Below are 16,549 nucleotides of genomic sequence, written 5' to 3' on the forward strand. Positions count from 1 at the left end.
GAGCTCAGTCCCATTATTATTGGCGGCTTGGCGCTAAGGTCGGCGTCAATGGAACTGGTCTTACGATAACAGCTTGGTCAGAACCTCCAGTTTTTCTGGCTTTTTCAACGTCGTGACGCCTGGCGTCGATCTAGCCAAGCTGGTGACGAGAAAAAAAGTCAATTTTTTTTAAATCTGTACTGCCTTTTTTTTTCTTTCCCTTTTGAACTTTCAATTTGTTTCTTCATATTTTTCGATTTTCATGAGTTCCTCAAGTTTTTCGTCCGTGGGTCACCCATGCCGTGCGTGACGAAACACGCTCGAACGTTTCAGTTTGGACTTCGGAGCCGTGACGCGAGCAAGCCACGCCATCGCCACGCTGAGGCAGGCACGAGGAGGGGGCGGAAGGGTTTTCGGTCTGCACCTCCTCTCTTCTACGGCTCCTACCTATGGTTTTAAATAGCGCGCTATGACATTTAGCGATGGCTTCCTCGAGATGCTATAGACGCTATAGCGTGCTATATTTCAAATAGCGTTTTGCAGAAGAAATGAATCAAATATAGCCCAAAATTAAAGGTTTCAGCATAACAACGTACTAAAAAGTTCTCCAATCATTTACAAGACCAAGTCAATGACATAAACATAGATGCAAAATTGAAGCACCGGAGGTGTCGCCATTGGTGGCGAGCAGGAGGAAAGGCGGCTTGTTGCAAGCTGAAAGAAGGAGTTGTTGGCCTCGCTGCCAGTCACGAGCTGTAGGATCTGCCGCCTCCGTCTTCATGGTGGAGCCGTTTGGGTCTGAGAGACTGAGACGAGAAATTTTGAGCCTGGTCTTTAGGCCCCATGGTACTATTTGGATTTCGGACGCTAAATCATTTAGCGACGCTATAGCAAATAGCGTTCAGCGTCATTTAGCGTGCTATTAGCGAGAATAGCGGCATAGCGTGGAAAATTGTTTAAACGTAGCGTCGGGTTTTAGATACGTAGGGACGCTCTGGCGAGAAAATAGCGTGCTGTTTAAAACCATGCTCCTACCTCCGCCCCCTCCTGCCGCTTCCCGTGCCCGGAACGGCGGCATCGTCGTCATTTACTCATCGTCTCACCCTCGGGCGCACGCTCTTTGATCACTCCTCCTCCGCTCTGGTGTCCTGTTCCGACGCGGCGCGGGGAGTTTCGCTTAAACCCCACCCACCCGATGGAATTCACCGCCGATCGGCACCGCCCCGCCGCGCCGATGCTGTCCGTCCGGCGGGCGAGCGGGGGGATCCGCTGGGCACGTCGCGCCACCGCCGCCGCCCGGCCGGGGCTCTCGCTGCTGATGCCCCCCGTCGCGAAACGGGCGGTCTCCGGCCACTTCCTCCCCAGCCCCAGGAACATCGTTCGCTCGAGTGGCAGCGGCAGGGAACATCGCGGCGAGGTCGACGAGGATGATGCTTGGAGCGACCGATCGTTCCCGAGGGGCGCGGATCCCTTGGATGGTGATGCGAAGGATGACGCTGCTAGTGCGCGGTGAGTCCGGAGCCCAGTGTGCGTTTCGCTTTCGCCGTGGCGACTGTTCGAGTGATTTGTGTGTATCTCTCGCGTTCTTACTTGTCAACAGTTTGGCTAGGGATAATCCTGGAGGAATCAGGAAGGAGCTCGTGAACCTGGCTGGCCCGGCCATAATCGGCCAGGCAATCGATCCTCTGGGGCAGTTGCTGGAGACTGCCTATATTGGTCGTTTAGGTAAGCTCCGTTCCGCAGCTGCCTCAATTAGAAAGAGATGCAGTTCCTTCAGCTGAAATGCTTGGCCGTGAATTCAGTAGCAGAAGTGAAGTATCAGAAAAAGACTAATCCAATGTGGTTTCGTTTCTTATGTATTGTGTTGTTGTTCATCTCAACTCTGGTAGGTCCAGTGCCGCTGGCTTCGGCTGCCGTTGGCGTGTCAGTCTTCAACATCATCTCAAAGCTTTTCAACGTACCGCTCTTAAGCATCACCACCTCATTTGTGGCTGAAGATGTTGCCAGGAATGATTCTTCACAGCTTAATCCGGGTACTCAGTGACTGTCACAAGAGTATAACGACTTAGAATTCTGAACTAACTTCATATGATGATGCACAGAAGGAAACATAACCAGCGAGGCTGGAGAAAGGAAGAGGCTTCCCTCCATATCTTCTGCTTTACTTTTGGCAGCTGCTATTGGTGTTATTGAAGCTTTGGCTTTGATTCTGGGGTCTGGAATACTCCTCAACATTATGGGCGTCTCACATGTATGTTCCAATGTATACCGATGTATGCTATTATCACAAAACACAGATGGATATGCAAAACTGTGACAAACCTAATCTTCTCCCGTTAGGGACTTACCAGATAATTTGTTGAACATATATATATATATACATACATACATATATATATATATATATATATATATATATATATATATATATATATATATATCTAGCAGCCCATGACCCAATAGACTGGCCTAATATAATTAGCATATGGAAAGGTTTAATAGTTCAAAAATATATACAAAATCAGCATAGCATAGGTAATAAGGTGGAAGATATGATAACCTATCTTGAAACCTTTTTAGGAGAATCTGTAAAAGTTTTACCCCGAATAGTTGATAGAATATCATTTGATTTGAATATGATTCAAAAAAAAAAAAATATTAATAAAAAAATTAATATAAATAATCAAAAATAATGAAAAATATTAAATCTTAAGAGCCATCGTTAGCATGTATTAGGCATATAAGACCCATCATCAGCATCCAAGATCACAAATGCATGGGATCCTATGATTTATGGTGTGCAGACGAAGAATAGTCAAGGAAGCAGACAGTAAGGCTGCAGTGTGTCGTAGACGCTATCATTAAAACACAAGACTACTCCCAAGATGAAGGAAGCCACGTTCGTATGCAACCAAAGAGAAGTGGCAGGCCAAAAGACCCCTTATCACCATGCATGCATGCATCCAAAGGCTATAAAAGAAGCCTAGGACCTATAAAGACCTATAAAGGAGATGCATCATGGACATGGAGAAAGGTGAGGTAAATAATGCAAGGAAGCACTATTTGAGCCAGCCATGGTGCCTATATAAGGAGGCTCTTTGCAGCATTGGAGCACACACAACCATCGAGCACAACACAAGCCTTCAGAACAGCAAGTAGTTCAGGGCAGTTAGCCAGAAAACTATCTGCTTTCTAGTAGTAGTAGTACCACTTCCCACTGTAATAAAGCCTGTATAATCAAGGCATTTGTAACATAAGACTGGGAAGGTAGTAAGGTAATTTCTTTATCTTTGTGTGAACCCTTCGGGGGTTCCCGAAAGGGAAAACCGTATGTAAGCTATATTGTGAAATGAAGTAGTTTTGTTTTTCCCTCGGTCTTTTTAGCGTGTTTATACGGGTGGGTGCTTATGCTAGGGATCCTATAGGAGAAACCTCTGCGTGTAGTTCTCTGTTAAGCCGTGTGTGTGTGGCGTTGAAATGAGAACCTTGTAACCGTAGAGAAGTGTTCCCTTCGGGTGGAACTGCCTGGGAAGACGATAAGAAATCACCCATATAAACCTGACTAAAGACGCTTAGGGAAATAAACTTAGCTACTCCTGAAGCAATATAGTAATAAATACGGTGAGTACTGAGTAGGATTATTACATCACTGCGAAAACCGTCGGTAGTTCCGTTGGCCTCACCAGCCTTATAAGATCCTGCAAAAGATAATCATAATTTACCATATAACCTAATATTAGCCGAAATAATTTGAATATTAACGTATCTAATATCTATTTATACATAATATTCGTGGTATCATATATATATATATATATATATATATATATATATATATATCCTTATGCCACGGAAATGGATTCTGAGTGTTGATAGATAAACTGATGCATCAGGTCTCAGTTATACTTACTAATGCAATCAAATATCAGTTAAGAATACAAACAATGTCAATCTATCATTTCACCAGAAGTTTTGATGCAGTTTTCTTTATTGTAATTTTGGCAGGCATCAAGTATGCACGATCCTGCAAGGCTTTTTCTTTCTGTAAGAGCACTCGGTGCTCCCGCTGTTGTAGTTTCTTTGGCTATTCAAGGTGTCTTTCGTGGATTAAAAGATACAAAGACACCTCTGCTTTACAGTGGTAAGTGGAACCTTTTAAATTGATTGCTCTGTATCCCTTCTTGATTGATTGGACTATTGCTTGTGTTGATCATCCATATTTATGCTACGCACTTATGTTTTAGTACAAGTTACGTCTGCTGCTTGGACTACAAAATACTGGATGAATATTTCATCCCTTGGTCAGTACACCGGATATCTGTATAAATTCTCCTCATGCCATTTGTTCTGATAAGTGAACAGAAGATATATTGGTCTGGTCACTTGACGGTCAAGCTAACAGTAATTCATCGGAATAGACTTGTTGCCTTGTTGGTATGGACCAACTTGAGCATGTTGGTATGGACCAACTAAGATCAGTTTCCACTTGATACTTTTAGGATATATTGGTCACTTGACGGTCAAGCTAACAGTACATTGTAAATTCTTTGTAAACTGTGTGGATTGTTTATTACTACGAGGAAAATTTACATGTCTTCCAGAAGTAAATACAATTTACATCTTATACATGGGTCAAGTGCCGCCTGGTGTGTTGTCCTGTGGAAGTCTGAAATCATACCAGAATCATGTGCGGCCTATGTGCTATGTTTTTTGTTAATTTATTTAATAATCTATAAGCTTATTATTCTACATTGGTTGACTGTTGTAATACATATTCAGGTTTGGGCAACATCTCAGCTGCGATTCTACTACCCTTTTTTGTATATTACCTGAACTTTGGACTAACTGGAGCTGCTCTAGCAACTATTGCTTCACAGTACGTCTTGCATTTTGTGTTCATACATTGATACTTGCAACCACAGTCACAGAAAATGCAAAGCACTATTCTTTTCAAAGTTAAGTGCTGTTAAAGTGTCAAATAGGTAAATATACAAATCCTATTGATTTGTTACTGGGTTTTGAAGGTTCCCAATGTGTGAGGATACAAATTCGATTTACAAGAGAGAAAAGGCCCGCTAGTTTCTTTTTATCAACGTGATTACCAGTTACCACTACTGTAATCAATTACCGCAATTTGCGCTCCAAACTTTATTTATTTTCTCCAGAAGAACCTACCTATGTTTTCTTATAATATTCTTCACAGTGCTGCTTGCTTACCACTTCTATGATCTTGAGACACAAGGTACTTTAGTATGTTTCTGCTTCTCTGGTCTTTAAGCAAAAAGGCAATTCTACTTCCTCCAAAAGTTGAAGACCTAGACTTTGTTGGTTACATAAAATCTGGTGAGTTGCAGGTGTTCATCAAACTTGTAAATATTCACTCCACAACTCTAATATTTATGGGCTACATGAACGAACTCCTTAGTAATGATAGTCTTCCCTATGAATACAATTTGTGAAATGTTTTTCTTTAGGTGGCATGCTGTTAGGGAGAACTCTTTCAGTTCTGATAACAATGACCCTTGCAACTGCCATGGCTGCTCGGCAAGGCACACTAGCTATGGCTGCCCATCAAATTTGTCTGCAAGTATGGCTGGCAGTATCATTGCTTTCGGATGCACTGGCTGTTTCTGCCCAGGTGCAAATCTATTTAGTTGCTTCTTATTTTTATTTTCTGTTAACACTGTCAGTTTCAGAAATAGTCGTGGTTTCTTCTGAGTTCACTATGTTTATCTTTCTGGATGAAAAATACAACATGAATGCTATTTGAAGTTTTGAACTAATCAAGGTAAGACTTAAGTCATGTTTAGAGAGTTTTAAGCATGACCATTGTGAGCATAAAGCTGCTACAGACTGGCGCCTTGTCAAACATGCTATTCTTAGAACCAGTCTTTTGCGTAAAGCATGGGAGGGTCAAAGTGCCTTCTGCCAATTCATGTGCTAAAAATGTTTATGCACGATCTAAATCTCCCTTACAAAGGAACCATGCCCATTCAGTTTATTTTATAGACTTTCTTGATTTCAGGCGCTGATTGCAAGTTCGCTTGCTAAACTTGACTACAAAAAGGTGAAGGAGGTCACAAATGATGTATTGAAGGTCGTAAATTTTTCTAATTGCGTTGATGCTACTTTATATAGGTAGAAAGTAATATGTGCAAGTTTCAAGTCAATTTACACATGAACTTTCTTTTCCAGACAGGTGTATTTGTCGGTGTAGCTTTAGGACTTCTTCTGTTTGCCTCTTTTGGTAGACTTGCAGAACTTTTCTCCAGTGATCCCATGGTTCTACAGATAGTAATGAGTGGTGTTCTGGTATCCACTTTTGTCTTTTCATACTAAGATAAGACATTATAGTATTGCCAATAATATCTTTACTAAGTTCTGTTTTTTCCTTGAAGTTTGTTAGTGCCAGTCAGCCAATCAATGCCCTTGCTTTTATCTTCGATGGACTCCATTTTGGTGTCTCAGACTTCTCATACTCGGCTTCTTCCATGGTATGCACATAAAGTAACTTGATTTTTTTATATCTTACAATAGTTGCAGGCTTCTCAGTTAGCCAATGTTTCCTTTCTACCGTGATTTACTGTGTCTTTTGTATCCACAGATGGTAGTTGGAGCAATATCCTCTTTATTTTTGATGTTCGCTCCAAGAATTCTTGGGCTTCCTGGGGTTTGGGCTGGCCTGGCTCTTTTCATGAGTTTACGAATGGCTGCAGGATTTTTTAGGTAACATTTTTTAATTGACCTTTTCCATATGATTTGCTGAACAGATATGGTCATTGGAAATAAAGCCAGGTTATCAGGGAATATTGGTTTACCTTTCTTGGAGAAGTAATATTCTCTTTTCTGCAGCATTAGGTTGAACGAACAGCAGTCTTCTGTTGAAATCACAACTATTGCCACATATATATGTCATCATCTTCTCATTGCCCTTTTTTGTAGAGTACACAATTATGATTCTGAACTTCCCTAAGAATATTGTTTCCTTAGACTTGTTTGTCTAACTGTTCTTCCTAATAAAAAAAGCAGTACAAGCTTTGGCTCAATGATTATAACTGCAATAAACTGCATGATGCTTTTCTGCAAAATATATGGTCGGCCTGTGACAGTTGCATAATTTACTTTGCAGATTGGGTTGGACAGGAGGGCCTTGGTGGTTTTTGCACCAGAAAGATCTGGAATACAAGTTAGTAATGAAGATATTTTCTTGGTTGTATCATATACCACTGATGCATTTAACAATAACTGATCCATCATTGTCGAGTATTTTTGTACCCTCATCATAGTTTCTACCATGCTCCGTTTATTTAATATTTATATTGAGCCTTACGCCAAAATCATCTTCTTTGTCAGGTTATCATTCTGTTATTGGTCAATATATGCTATGACTTGCAAAAATGTTATCTGTTCAGTGCTAAATAAAAGATTGCAGTTACCTAATACCTTAACACATTTGTATTGACTAGCCCGATCAGGAAATTTATGAAATAATAGTATGATACTATAAATAGTTTCAATTTTTAAGGAAATGCAACTATTCCTTTCATCTTAACAAGTTTCTTTTGCCATAAGGTAGGATGCTTGCTGAGATATAAGGGAATTATTTTTATGCAGGTTACACCCCAGAAAATGTTGATGTCAAGAACTGGGTTATCCAAATGGCAAGATAGGATGTAGAGTGGAAGTGATAAAGCGTGGGTTATACTCAGAGGACAAATAAAGAAAAAATGTTCTTACCATTACATTGACTTATCCTCAGGGCTTGGAAGTCAGGAAACTGGAATGGCAGCAACTCATAAGCTATACCAGGATTTACTCCCTTGCGGAACCTCTCCTGCTTGTCAGCGTGATCTGCTACATCTTTTGGGGCATAGCAAGGCGATTAAACTCGCGCAGATATTCGGTGGACTTTCTTTTCCGAGTCAGCTCCTGAAACTCTTTCCTTTCGATGTCCATGACGTGGGCATTGTGGAAGGCAGTGCGAAACTCTTGCATTGCCATAAGCCTCTCCCACCAGGAACTGGCTGTTCCTTCGAGCTTGCACTTAAAGCTGTTGTGCATGAAGCTCGGTGTTAGATGCATGCTACACACAGTGGGCCAAAGTGTATCAAATAATGTATAGGACTGGGGCCTTCGGTTTAGCATGACATCTTTTGCTTTCGCTCTTGTTGTAGTTTTTCAGGTTTGCGAGTTGCATGCACTTGACAGTATGAATAATAAGCTTTCCTGCTTTTGTACTACTTCGTGAGATGATGATGTTGTACTTTTTTTTCACCTGCAATGAATTCCTATATGTTATTCCATCATTGTCTTTTTTCTAAATTTTGGATCCTGTCACTGATTGTTGTGTCTATCTTCAGGATGGCTAGTGGAACCTGTGTTGGTGCCGGTCGTGTTCACGGCCATGGCACCAATGCTGGTGATGAGGATGATCTTCCACCACATCCATCAACGGCATAAGTGCCGATGCAGATCGAGCGCATTCATGGATCAGAAGCATTTGCTTGAACGCCTAGTCTAGAACAAGGGTTGACCGAATGAGGACATGCTGGCCTTGGGGGATTCCATGAGAACTGCTGGCCTTGGGGGATTCCATGAGAACGCAGCTGTTTTCCACACTCTGATGAGTCATTGGATGCTGATAACTGATTCCGTGCCATCGAGCTCAAGTTCGAGACGATGAAATTCCTGCTGATCATGTTGCCTTTGCCACCAGTTCGAAGAAGCAGCTAGTTCCTAGTAGGAGGAGTTTATGGCAATCTGCCTTTGGCAATGCCCATATTTTCAAGAGTGTCATGGATATCAAAAGGAAAGAGCTTCAGGAGCTGACTCAAGGGACAAAGTCCATCACAGAATATGGCTGATGACGCTGACAAGCAGGAGAAGTTCTGCAAGGGCTCTCATTCCAGTCTCCTGACTTCCAAGCCCTGGTGAACTAGGTTATCGACGATATAACTAGGTTATCGACTTATCGTTATTTAGCATAGCAAACTCACTCTCCAGGCTTTTACAAAGCACGATCATGATGTTCCTAAGGCTTCTTCCCTAGGGGATAAAAAACGCCGTATTTGGATCCCCTACAGAGTTCTGAACTGAGCAGTATGTTCCTAGGGCTTCTTGTAGGCATAACATAGCTGATACCTTCTCGGTCTTCTCTTCTTTCACTGCCTGAAATTAAAATGTTCTTTTCATGGGAACAGTATGGGTGAACCCTACCAGAGAATATATATTGAAAGGAAACAAAATTATACTTCACAAGAATCTGGCAGACTCAAAATGCAAAACAAGAAAACTAGAGGATGCAACAAGGCATCCGTAATCACCCTAGAAGACCAAGACAGACTTCTAGAGCCCTGAAGGTAGCAACTCTTGTCTCTTCTTCTTTTGCTATGAATATGCTAGTGAGAAAGGTACCCATGTCTTCAGCAAAGACCTGCATAATCAGCAGGTCCATATGGTTGGAACCATTCAGCCAAGAATCCTTTCTTTCTTCTAGGGGTGCATCCGATGTCTTTGCATAACAAATCATTAAACCAAATGTTGACGGTGCTTATACAAGATCTGCGGAAATACTTCCCATTATAAATATCCTTGTACTTTCCCCACTCTGCTACACTCTCTTCCATGCATCTTATGCTTGGCAATTGGAAGCCACCAGCCAGGAAATGGATTACCCAATGGGCCATCCTCTCTGAGGCATATATGTTGGTAAGGCTCTCGGAGTATCCAACTATCGCCAACTGTGGAATTCGGGGATGTATGCATTCTCTGTTAATTTCAGCCATATTGATAAATGAGTTAGTTTTGCATACTCAACATATAAGTAAACATTAGTTTCAATCGTTTTGATAACAAGATTAGCAAACTCAACATATAAGTAATCATCCAAAATAAAATTTCACCTAACTTAATATTTTGATTTGTTAAGCTTGTCATCATCTTCAGTTTTGTGCACCAACTGGTTAGTCTTTATCAAGACAAAGCATAAGACACTGTACTTATCAAGGCGTTGCAGGCACTCTATACAAAGGTAGTTGATAGCCTTAACAGGGATGCATGCTGTTAATATATAATTCTTTGCTATACCTTGCAATAGTGCAGAATGTATATATTTTTGCACGGAATAATTTTTACTTTGTATGTAAGCTTCAGTTTCCTACCTTATGCACTGTTATTTATCACTCCCTCCGATCCTAAATTCTTGTCGTTGTTTTAGTTCAAATTTGCACTAAAACAACGACAAGAATTTAGGATCGGAGGTGGTACTTCTTAGCGCATTATTAGCTCAAAGTTTTTCCTTATTTTCCGTGTTTCAATGGTTAAGTGGTGCTGCAGATATGTTGGAAAAAATGTTTTCCCTGGGCACACTAATATTGTCCTTCAGATATTCGCCCTAAAAGATTTTTTTTCCCCAATCTGTACCTGTATAGAGGAACTGGTGTATCTGATGATCCTACTACTATCTTCCTACACCAGTTTTCCATGAAGATGTCCCTAAGTTTCTGGTCTCCTCTGAATCCCGTTGCTAGTATTATAATATCACTCTTTATGCATTCATTTCTGTCCTCCAGGATGATCCCATCACTGTAGAAGCTGAACCTCTTGGATTTTTTGAGAACGATGCTGCCCTCATCAACCCTGTCATAAAACCCTTCTGGCAGCATTGCAATCAAGCAGGAAGACATAGCGAAGGAGAAGCTGTAGTCAGGTACCATCCCATGTTTTTGTAAGGGAATGCTCTGCTTGAAGTATGTTTCAATTACTTTTGTAATTGCCCATCTCTGAAACAACAGGTACACTTTCAGTTTTGTGAATTGGATAGTTCATTCTAGGAGCAAGTTCATTATTTGAAAATACCATTGACTGCTAAGTTCAACACTCGATTTGAATGAAGTAATATTTACCAAGGGAGCGAGTGCGCTGGCCAAAATATAGTGCAGAAATCCTTCACCAGGCTTATGAACTAGTAGTTGAGAGATGCGGTTAAGATAGAAGTAACTAAGGTTAATTCCCCATATGCTGGATTTGTGAACCAGCCAGTGCTTCGTTCTGTATATCATGGTGCATGGCTGTGCTGTGCCTGCATTGAAATAGAAGTTTCAGCCATATGCTCCTTTGATGGATTATTGCTAGATAATGAAGTCTTAGTTCTCTTGGACTCACCATTCACCTTGGCAACCTCTGCAGCAATGTCAAATGCTGATTTTCCAGACCCGATTATCGTTACACTCTTCCCTTTAACAAATGGAGCCACATCATCCATGTAAGAGTAGTCTACTGAGTGCAATATTTTTCCCTTGAACAACTCAAACCCTTTGTTTTCTGGAAATTCTGGGATATTTGGAGTCCCACTATGCCTTCCAATGCACAGGATGAGAAAATCCACTTCAAAAACCTGTGACAGGAGATTACTTATACATAGTTGCAGTATGGTCTACGGTGATTCCACATATAAGATAAAATGCATAATATTTTTCAAGCAGACTATCTTAGTTATAAAAAAAATCTGGTTCAGGCTGATCCTTCTATATTTATGATGCACAATATCTTTCTACGAACATGCACCTAAATGTGTGTCATTGTTAGGAGAAAGGACGCCAAAGAACGCGCAAAGTACAAACCACCTGGTGGAAGTCGACCAGGCAAGAAAACCCCAAAAACAACAACAGAAGAAGAAAAATGGAACTGCTCTAACTTAGCCAAGAAACACCTAGAATGCCCAACCAGCTACTGCTGTTCTGGGGTCGCGCATGGAGGATTTATCTCATATGGACAAATCATGTGATCTGAGTTCTGTGTGTTCATGCGCAAACATGTATTTTTTGGAACTCGGAGAAATACTGATATCCAAAGGGATTGCACACACCTCAACGTTACCAATTTTCAAGTCCTTCACTGTGAGGCGCCACCCTCCATCCTTCCCAGCTCCTAATGCCTTTCCATTGCCAGACCAGTGCTCCCACCCCATAATCTCTTCCTCGGTTGCACCAAGGTAATCAATTCCGAGCACCTGGCTATTGAACTTGATACACTTGAGGAGATCAAATTGGCATGCGTATGACCTGAGGTACTCCATGACTTCATGATGGCTCGGGTATGTTGCCGTCACAGATGCTGGCCATGCCAAGTCTGAGAACCGGAATGACGATGTTGGTGCCTGAAGCCTTGTCGACTGCAAGGTATGCGCCCACACCCCACCGACAGTGTCATCCGCCTCAAACACAACTGGGCTAAACCCCTTGTCTAGTGCGTGCTTGCAGGCTGCTAGGCCGCTCACACCGGCACCAACTATGCCCACCCTCTTGCTCTCCATTTTCTTTGTTGTTTGCTTTTCTCTGTAACTTGGAAGGAAGGAGGGCCTGAGGATGGAGGGCAAAGGGTGTCTGTTATGTAAAACCTCGGGTTTGATTCTCCGGGTGAGCTAGATTTTTAAGTCGCTGGATCTTTTTGAGTGGCAGGATGAGGCTCAACCACCACTTGGTTGTTAGCTTTCGTTGTTTTCTTGGTTTATTCCTGTCACTCTCTGACCCCATGTCCTGCTTTGTTTTATGTCAGTTATTCGTTTTGTCTTCAGTGATCCAATGTGTAGAAATAGCTGATGGATGAGTTCTAAAAAGCTTGCTGAGTTATATACAGGTCCCTTTCAAATTTAAAGGGATACAGATGTGGCATGGAGAGCTAACTTCGGTCAATTATCTCGTGTCGATCATGGATCTCCACATGGAGGTGGTGCAGCATAAGTAGGGTGCCATAAGTATGCGCACTTAACTTCTTGACCCAACATTGCATTTATGGCATGCTGACATATAAAAGATTGAGACAAATAGGATGAGTAAACAAGCTTTTGGTGGCCCATTTGTGATGGTTCAAAAGTGTTTTTTTTTGTGAAAGTGGGGACATTTCGATGACACTTCCATCATGAGTCGGGTGAGGATCAGCTAGCTTTACAGCTAATGTTTGTAGGGTAGTCATTTGGAGTTTTGGATCCATTACCATTTTCTATAGATGATTATCATATTCGGTGGTGGTAGTTGCACTTGGTGGAAATAGACAGTTTCGTAGTTCACAGTAGAGTAGGAAGATCTGTGTTCATACTGTGTACCCTTGTTAATTCTGGGTAGTGATGAAAATCAGTTGATAGGTCTGCCTAATTTTTAATTTGACAGCATGCCTGGTTGATGGGCGCATAGCTCAGCAGGAAATTAACATGGAGCATGTTTTCATCTTCCTGAAACTGATACCAAGAATGGTTTACCCATTGGAAAGGGTCCTGGAATGGAAGAACGGTAGCGGTACGAGTTCACTGCTGACTCGCTGCCCATGTATTTAGGAACATGGTACCGAATTTAGTTTCAACTGAAGAGCTTATTCTAGGATATTCAGTTCATACAATAGCCATAACAGCATGTCTTGAATGATAATTTTCTCTTTCATTCAAGAGCAACGATGGTGTGACATTTCACATATCTTATGACAAAGGCCAAACTCAATGAACTTCTGAGATTACACTACCTACTCTCTATGAGATTAGAACGCCTACTGTGCCCTTTTGCCTAGAGCACATCACAAACAATTGAAGCAGGTCATTTCTTCAGGTCGATATCCTTGTAATCTGCTGGAAGATATGGCATCAGCCAATCTGCCAAGAACCCCTTCTTCCTCCTGGGTTCACACCCCATGTCTTGGCACAACTGGTCATTGTACCAGATGTGGAGAGCTCCAATACAAGATCGACGGAAGTATTCACGAGAGTACCTCTTCATGTATTCATCCCATTCCTTTATATTTGCCTCCATAGATTGTATGCTAGGCAATTGAAATACTCCGTCAAGGAAACAAGCCAACCATTTGGAGCGCATTTCAAAGGTGTAAAGGTTTGCTATGCTCTCAGAATAGCCGATGATTGCCAGTTGTGGGATCCTAGGATGTATGCATTGCCTGTCCAGTTCACAATAACCCAGTGACTTGTTAGGTTTCTACACATAAACAGCTGAACAAGCATGTTTGAGAGATGGATAAGTCAAACCTGTAGAGAGGAATAACATTGGATGGAGAGCCAGTTACAATGTCTCTGAACAAGGATGATGTGAATATCTCCCTGAGCTTTTGATCTCCCTTGTATCCAGTGGCAAATATGACTATATCACTCTTTATCGGCACAGATTCTCCTTCCACAGTTACACCTTGTTTGCAGAAGCTGAAGCTCTTTGCTTTCTTGAGAATAATGCTTCCTTTATCAACCATGTCATAGAATTTGTCTGGCAATATTGCAATCAAGCATGAACTAATGGCCTGGAAGAAACTGTGGTCTGGCACCATGCCATGCTTATCCATGGGCACCGCCCATCTGTAGTAGCTCTCGACAAACTTAGAGAACACCCATCTCTGATCAGAATATTCAGGTGGCACACATGCATGAACAAAAAATACAATGGTTCTTGGTTACTTAAAAAGAGTGGAATAGCATAGATGAAAGGAGTTTGTGGCCAATACCAAGGGTGATAAGATGGTAGCAAGAATGCTAAGGAGCAGCCCCTCCCCTGGCTTGTGAACCAGGAGTTCCGAGAAGCGGTTGAGACAGAAGAATGCAAAGTTGACACCCCAAGCGTAGGAGTCTGGTATGGTCCATTTTTCCGTGCGACATATTATTGTGCACGGGTGCTCGGCTCCTGGGTGCAAGCAACAGCTTGAACAATTAACGATATCTGAATGCTTCGAACAAGTTTTGTGTGGACAGGTGCAGGAAAGAGATCTCACCGTTTATGTTTGCGCACTCAGCAGCAATGTCGAGAGCAGACTTCTGGTAGCCGACGACGGTGACGAGCTTGCTCCTGATAAGTTGCGCGGCCTTGGCAGAACCCATGTCGGAGTAGTCCATGGAGTGGATCACCGTGCCATCAAAGTTGTCCGGCCCTTTGTCAGGTGGGAATGTGAGTATGTTTGGCACACCGCTGAATTTGCCGGTGCACAGGATCACAAAGTCCGCGATGTGCGTCTGGAGATTGATAGTTGTGAAAGGGATATCAGAGGCAAGAATCAGCTTGTTACCAATGTACAATGAACTGAAGTGTTGGCTCATATATAAGTTGGTACTGATAAACTGTTCGTCTTGGTGACCTGTTTGGGTAGCCAAAACGATCTGTTGAGAGTTGAGACAGACCCGTCTTCTCTTTGTTAACTCTTGTCAGTAACATGGCATGTTTGAGGACAAAACTGAACTGAAGAGTGGCTTCTTCTTCTTTTAAAAAAAAATCAGAGTTGTGTGTGTGCGCGCGCGCGCGCGCGTGTTCTTCATTTATTTTTCTAGAACAGTGTGTTCTTGGGTGCTATTGAGCAAAGGTCCAGTAAGAAGGGCCTCATGGGCCGGGCCTGGAGTATCTACTGCAGCGTGTCGTGTACAGGCTAGGGATGATGTTTACCAGGTTGAAGTCCTCTCAAAAAAAAAAAAAAAAAAAACAGGTTGAAGTTGAGCCACACGGGTCTGCCAGTCACGTCACATCGACCCGTACGGTTATTTCTCACCTCGACGTCGTCGGAACCTTGCTGCACGGTGAGCCGCCACTCGCCGCGGCCGTCCCCGAACGCCTCGCCGCAGCCGGCCCAGCGGTCCCAAGCGCCCATCATCTCCTCTTCCCCGACGCCGTCGTACTCCATCCCGGCCACCCGGCAGCCGAACCTGACGCGCTCCAGCACGCCGAACCGCCGCGCGTACGAGCGCAGGTACGCCGTGACCTGGGCGTGGTCCGGGAACACCTCGGCCACGTCCGGCGGCCAGGGGAAGTCGGAGAACTCGTAGAACGGCCGCGGCGTCTGCAGCCGCGTGGACGCCAGCGCGCGCGCCCACACGCCGCCGATGGCTTCCTCGGACGCCTCGAAGACGACCGGCAGGAAGCCCCGCGCCAGCAGGTGCTTGCACGCCGCCAGGCCGCTCACGCCGGCGCCCACGATGGCCACCCTCTTCTTCTCCATTGGGAAGAAGCAATGCGGCCGCGCGTGTGTCGATTAGCTAGCTGGCGGCCGTGCTGTGGCCGTTTTTTGGCGTTAATTTGTGGGGGAGTGGAAGGAAGACTGGCGGTGATATATAGAGAGCGTGGCACGGTGACAGGCTGGGTGGGTCTGGATCGACTTTGCCGTCACGTGTTTTGGAACGATGATAAAGGATGAAAGCAAAGTGTGGCACTCAACTCAGGTGCTGCCGTACTGCTGCACTGCTTGCTTGTTTGATCGTATGGTTGGTTCAAGTTAACTGGTAGCAGGAACTAGAAATCTGTTTTAGTAACCCAAGTCTTCACTTAGCACTGGTAAATTTGAGCGTGGAAATTCCAAATGGACACGTGAACACCCCCTGCCGTCATCGTCAAAAAGGAGAACATCTATGTGTCGATTCAGGGAAGGACGATACCGCTGCATATCCACACGGTAAATTCGTCGTGATGGCCCAAGCGGAAAAGAGGGGCAAATGATAATTTTCTCAACATGCTAAATCAATCTGTGTTCCTTTTATGTTTATACACGGAGCATTTGCTGGAGCAGGAGCAATTTCAAAATCTATAGGGGCAAATGATAATTT

At 43.1% G+C, this 16,549-nt stretch overlaps 3 protein-coding genes across 3 annotated transcripts; 1 reads left to right on the top strand and 2 right to left on the bottom strand.

Annotated features, from left to right (window-relative positions):
• Positions 1 to 978: 978 nt before the first annotated feature.
• Positions 979 to 8,282, top strand: LOC100825239 (protein DETOXIFICATION 45, chloroplastic). Its single transcript, XM_010240162.3, has 14 exons — positions 979 to 1,488; positions 1,580 to 1,704; positions 1,869 to 2,012; positions 2,082 to 2,230; positions 3,985 to 4,120; positions 4,759 to 4,855; positions 5,222 to 5,322; positions 5,454 to 5,617; positions 6,005 to 6,076; positions 6,175 to 6,291; positions 6,378 to 6,473; positions 6,584 to 6,705; positions 7,109 to 7,165; positions 7,594 to 8,282. The coding sequence occupies exons 1-14, from the start codon at positions 1,175 to 1,177 to the stop codon at positions 7,613 to 7,615; spliced, it is 1,716 nt and encodes a 571-aa protein (XP_010238464.1). The 5' UTR covers positions 979 to 1,174; the 3' UTR covers positions 7,616 to 8,282.
• Positions 8,283 to 9,181: 899 nt separating this feature from the next.
• On the bottom strand, positions 9,182 to 12,392 carry LOC100824028 (probable flavin-containing monooxygenase 1). Its single transcript, XM_003578531.4, has 5 exons — positions 11,846 to 12,392; positions 11,143 to 11,374; positions 10,884 to 11,059; positions 10,402 to 10,760; positions 9,182 to 9,747 (listed from the first exon to the last, which is right to left on the bottom strand). Exons 1-5 carry the CDS (start codon positions 12,290 to 12,292, stop codon positions 9,402 to 9,404), a joined length of 1,560 nt encoding a protein of 519 aa, XP_003578579.1. The 5' UTR covers positions 12,293 to 12,392; the 3' UTR covers positions 9,182 to 9,401.
• Positions 12,393 to 13,324: 932 nt separating this feature from the next.
• On the bottom strand, positions 13,325 to 16,026 carry LOC100824340 (probable flavin-containing monooxygenase 1). The gene is made up of 5 exons (XM_003578532.4): positions 15,502 to 16,026; positions 14,737 to 14,974; positions 14,473 to 14,648; positions 14,006 to 14,364; positions 13,325 to 13,917 (listed from the first exon to the last, which is right to left on the bottom strand). The coding sequence occupies exons 1-5, from the start codon at positions 15,946 to 15,948 to the stop codon at positions 13,563 to 13,565; spliced, it is 1,575 nt and encodes a 524-aa protein (XP_003578580.1). The 5' UTR covers positions 15,949 to 16,026; the 3' UTR covers positions 13,325 to 13,562.
• Between the last annotated feature and the right edge of the window lie 523 nt (positions 16,027 to 16,549).

The sequence above is a fragment of the Brachypodium distachyon genome, chromosome 4 (assembly GCF_000005505.3).
Source record: "Brachypodium distachyon strain Bd21 chromosome 4, Brachypodium_distachyon_v3.0, whole genome shotgun sequence".
NCBI classification, from domain to species: Eukaryota; Viridiplantae; Streptophyta; class Magnoliopsida; order Poales; family Poaceae; genus Brachypodium; species Brachypodium distachyon.

Excerpts from the sequence above, each read along its gene's own strand:
- LOC100824028 (XM_003578531.4), bottom strand. The coding sequence starts at position 12,292 with ATGGAGAGCAAGAGGGTGGGCATAGTTGGTGCCGGTGTGAGCGGCCTA. Across the intron at positions 11,060-11,142 it reads AGAGGTTGCCAAGGTGAATG|GCACAGCACAGCCATGCACC; the intron begins GTGAGTCCAAGA and ends ATTTCAATGCAG. Across the intron at positions 10,761-10,883 it reads CCAGCGCACTCGCTCCCTTG|AGATGGGCAATTACAAAAGT; the intron begins GTAAATATTACT and ends CTGTTGTTTCAG.
- LOC100825239 (XM_010240162.3), top strand. The coding sequence starts at position 1,175 with ATGGAATTCACCGCCGATCGGCACCGCCCCGCCGCGCCGATGCTGTCC. Across the intron at positions 2,013-2,081 it reads TTCTTCACAGCTTAATCCGG|AAGGAAACATAACCAGCGAG; the intron begins GTACTCAGTGAC and ends GATGATGCACAG. Across the intron at positions 5,618-6,004 it reads CACTGGCTGTTTCTGCCCAG|GCGCTGATTGCAAGTTCGCT; the intron begins GTGCAAATCTAT and ends TCTTGATTTCAG.
- LOC100824340 (XM_003578532.4), bottom strand. The coding sequence starts at position 15,948 with ATGGAGAAGAAGAGGGTGGCCATCGTGGGCGCCGGCGTGAGCGGCCTG. Across the intron at positions 14,649-14,736 it reads TGAGTGCGCAAACATAAACG|GAGCCGAGCACCCGTGCACA; the intron begins GTGAGATCTCTT and ends GCTTGCACCCAG. Across the intron at positions 13,918-14,005 it reads AATGTTATTCCTCTCTACAG|GCAATGCATACATCCTAGGA; the intron begins GTTTGACTTATC and ends TGAACTGGACAG.